At 37.1% G+C, this 4,111-nt stretch overlaps 1 protein-coding gene across 1 annotated transcript; it reads right to left on the reverse strand.

Annotated features, from left to right (window-relative positions):
- Nucleotides 1-278: 278 nt before the first annotated feature.
- On the reverse strand, nt 279-1,281 carry LOC114162693 (cucumber peeling cupredoxin-like). The gene is made up of 2 exons (XM_028046650.2): nt 1,004-1,281; nt 279-877 (listed from the first exon to the last, which is right to left on the reverse strand). The coding sequence occupies exons 1-2, from the start codon at nt 1,188-1,190 to the stop codon at nt 471-473; spliced, it is 594 nt and encodes a 197-aa protein (XP_027902451.1). The 5' UTR covers nt 1,191-1,281; the 3' UTR covers nt 279-470.
- Between the last annotated feature and the right edge of the window lie 2,830 nt (nt 1,282-4,111).

Below are 4,111 nucleotides of genomic sequence, written 5' to 3' on the forward strand. Positions count from 1 at the left end.
CTCGAGATTAATTGTTTATTTTTTCCGCCTCCTACCTTATTGGCCTTGGTCTCAACCGTTGCTCTTAATAATTCATAGTCAACAGATTGAAATTACATTACTTAATTGTTGTACATTTGGCAGAACATTTAAGATTCCAAGATTGGTTTTAAAAAACTCATAAGCGGAAAATTAGGACTTTACATATAAATTAATGATAGATATTATATAAATTAACAGGAATAATGTAGAAATAGTCCACGATGGGACAATTATTCATCTATGCATAGCCAAACAAATTCACAATCCCATAGAACTATGGATCAAATTTATTTCATCACTCTACAAAAATACAATCACGACGAATAATGAAATCACCCTACACGTATATCCGTCACTGAAGTGTGTAAAATCAAACACAGAAATTGAAACCACCCCGCATAATAAAATGGACTATAACACAAATAATGCAGAAGAAGAAGAAGAAAAGTCTAGAAGAACAATGAGTTGACTAAAAGGGTTGTGAGAAGAAGAGAGAAGGTTGCGACTATGGAGGTGGCGGAGCCCGGTGATGGTGGTGGTGGTGGAGTTGAGCCTGGCTCGGTGGGGGTTGATTCAGGTGATGGTGCTGCTCCGGCGGAAGGTGGGGTTGGAGTGGTTCCAGAAGCAGGTGGTGATGAGGGTGAAGATGAAGAGGCAATGACGTTGACGCTGAGTTTTTGGCCACTGCTGCAATGGCCTTGGATGGTGCATGCAAAATAGAACTCCCCAGTACGATTGAGAGTGATTCTAGCAGGTGATGTGCTCAACACTTCCTGATTTTGATCCACGCTGCAACTGTCAAAGCTTGCCTTGTCGTTAAGCTCTGCCACGGTGTGGCCTGAGCTGAATCTGAACACTGCATTAAACAAACATCATAATTTAAGCAACTCAAAAACCTTAAAGACAAAATAGGTAGTTTTTGTTTTCAACTTAGATTCAGACTTAGAATCTGAACCATATACGATGATATAGTAGAACTGACCTAGGATGTCGCCCTCTCTGAATGTGATAGAGGAAGCCCAATCGGAGTAGAATGAAGCGCCACCGGTGGGAGCACTTGTCCAACCAGTGCTGTCACCTACTGTGTGTTCTGCAGCTTCTGTGGCTTTTGGAATTGTTGCAGAAACTGCAATTGCTACAAGAATCAGCGTGTTAAGGAACCGAGCCATTGTTCTTGAGCTGTGTTATCAGATCGTCCCTGATTGGTTGATGAATCTGTTGTTGAGAATTATAAGAATGGCTTGGAAGTGGCTTCTATCTGCGTTGAATATATAGAGAGGATAGAGAGGGTAGCCTCGAATTATTAATGGAGAAACTACATGGAAGAGTTGGCTAGGTTGTCATATTTTAATAATCTAACAAGTTGTTGGGTAAGATACCAGATCAAGTCAATGCGAAGACATGGTTATATAGGGCTTCAAAAATATAATATAAATTTGTCTCTTTTGTTTTTTTACTCTCCCTCTCACCACCCACCCCTACATAAACATTTCCCCAATTTTATACTCATTTGTTTGAATGGTCTGCCTAGAATTTCCAAAAAAATAAAGTTAAAGTAAAAATATTTAAATAATTTTATCTGGGGAACGTTAGTTTAAAATAGTGATATTTGTAGAAATGAAACTAATTTCAGTAAGGAGAGAGTCAACATGAAAAACCATTATATTTCAACAAATTAAAATACATGGATAGTTGATTGAAATAATAAAAGATACTGCAAAAATACGAATTTCATGATCAACCCTAAAACGGTTTTAGCAACTTATAAGATTGATCACAGACAACAACAAATAGAAATACAGCCTCAGATTCTGTCAAATCATTCAAGAACCATACAAGAACCATACAAAAGATTACTAAGATTAGATTTTTTGAAACTTTATATCAAAAGTCAAGAAAGATTCGAACACGAGCACACAAATTTTTGTACTGGTTCATTCAAAACTGAGTTACATCTAGTTTATCAAGACAACCCTAGTCTGACTTGTACTTTTTCAAAAGATTTACACAATTCCACATTATTACACTTCTAAAATATGCAAAACAAATACCAAGAATCTTGAATCCCACAAGAGCCTCAACAAGCGTAGCAAGATCCCACTTTCAGATTTGGAAAATCACTAAGCAACACCCAGAAACTTGAGAAAGATCAAACCTGGATGATCGTTCTCCCTAGCCAACCAAACCTCTTTCTCCAAGTCTCTAAACCAAGCAAAAGGTACTCCGAGAAAATCAAAGATTCTTCACGAACAACTGCACATCTATGTGATCTAGAGAGAGAATTTTTCCAAAAGTTTAGAGTGATTTTGCGCTCAAAATAGCAACTGTTACAACTCTTTATCAAATCTTCAAGCATCAAATCATTAGTGCTAACAATCTCTCCCTGATTTGATAAAGTCCATCTCCATTGAATTGATTAAGCAACATCTTCCATTGACTGTCAAGCTTGTGAATCTGAAAAAATATTCCAAAGTAGTGCACACAAGATAACAAACACACAAATGCACATGCTCCCCCTCTCACTAGTATGTGTAGTATGTGTTAGAATTTTGGTTCATTAATTCTTTTTAATTCCTTAATTCTTCATTTTCTTAATTCTTCTCCCCTTTAGATTCATCAAATGTAATTAAAGAAATTAAGAATGAGATTAAGAGCAAACCATTTCATTAATAAAATGCCACGATACATAGGTGCAGAAATGATAACAAAAAAAATAAATGAAACTTGATACAATTAACATGCTAAATTTTAAAAACAACCAACTGAAAAACTGACAAAACTCATAAATCAACAATACAACACCACAAATGCAATACATGACCCTAGAAGCCAACCCAATCAGTCATCTTGATGATTGTTTCTGTTTTGGAACAAGGTCAATAAATCATAGATGTTGTAAAACCCGAGGAAATTAAATAAATAAATAAATAATAAATGCAGGTAGTAGGAGCCTTTATGGCAATTAATGTTAATTGTTATGATGTGGAAAAGTATTGGCTCAAATGGTTGAGAGTACTTGATTGTGTTGAAAGGATTTGGGTTCGAGTCTTGAGCATGCCAATTGTGTGTTATTTAATTGATTATTGTTTTAATAATTGCTTGATCATGATGAGTGATAATATGGTCCTAGAATTTTAGGAATTATCACGAAACATGAATTGGTTGAATGGATGTGCATTAACTTGACAATGGCATGGTTATGGGTTCTAACCTTGGTAGACCCAAATTCAATGTTTGGCATGAATGTGAAGTGGTAGAAACCCTAGCTAGTAGAGGGGCAGCCAATGTGATTAATCAATTGAATTTAGAGTAAGATAGAGAAAGACATAGGGTAGCCTAGGGAATACATTTCCGAGTTTCTGGAAGTGTCAAGTGCATTATTTTATTTTATTTTTGTCAAAAATTTTGAGTTTCTGGATTTTTGGAAAATTTTCAGAAATCGCTTGGCGGCTCATTCAAAGCTGTTAGGCGACACATACAGTTTTGTCTATTTTATGGATTTCTACCAGAAAACGCCTAGCGGCATGAACGGTGTGTCGGGCGACGCACTCTGTTCAACCCAAATTTTTGGGTTTTTGGATGAACTGCCTAGTGATGATGAACAACCGTCAGGCGACGTGGGCAGTTTTGGCTCGATTCTTAGGTTTTCTATGTTCTGGACTGGTTCTAATCGAAGAAGCATGACTTTTATGCTTTGGTTGATGATTAGATGTCGTTAATTGTTGAAATACACTATGATCGGAGTTATTTGGAGGGTATTGGATGAAAAGTGCTCTAGGGTTAGGAATTTGGGGGCTTTAATTATTTGAGATTAACAGTAGATTAAGTGAAGTGGAAATGTTACTAAAATGCTTTGGGCCGAGAAATTGTACAAGTTGTAAGTGTGATATGTGGCAGGGTTGTGAGAACAGGTAAAGAGATGAAGTTTGGGAATTATTGGAACCTCGCAGGTGCAGGAAATTCTGAGTAGTAGCCAGGATCCTATGCACCGCCTGGCGATATGTTGCTTACCGCCAGGCGCCAGCACAGTGATTTCTGCACTATGTTGTTGGGAGGGCAGACGCATGGATTGGACTTTTGGTGAGGCGAA

This window comes from Vigna unguiculata, chromosome 9 (assembly GCF_037176805.1).
Source record: "Vigna unguiculata cultivar grain cowpea cultivar isolate G323 ecotype 2 chromosome 9, ASM3717680v1, whole genome shotgun sequence".
Classification (NCBI taxonomy): Eukaryota; Viridiplantae; Streptophyta; class Magnoliopsida; order Fabales; family Fabaceae; genus Vigna; species Vigna unguiculata.

Excerpts from the sequence above, each read along its gene's own strand:
- LOC114162693 (XM_028046650.2), bottom strand. The coding sequence starts at position 1,190 with ATGGCTCGGTTCCTTAACACGCTGATTCTTGTAGCAATTGCAGTTTCT. Across the intron at positions 878-1,003 it reads CAGAGAGGGCGACATCCTAG|TGTTCAGATTCAGCTCAGGC; the intron begins GTCAGTTCTACT and ends TGTTTAATGCAG.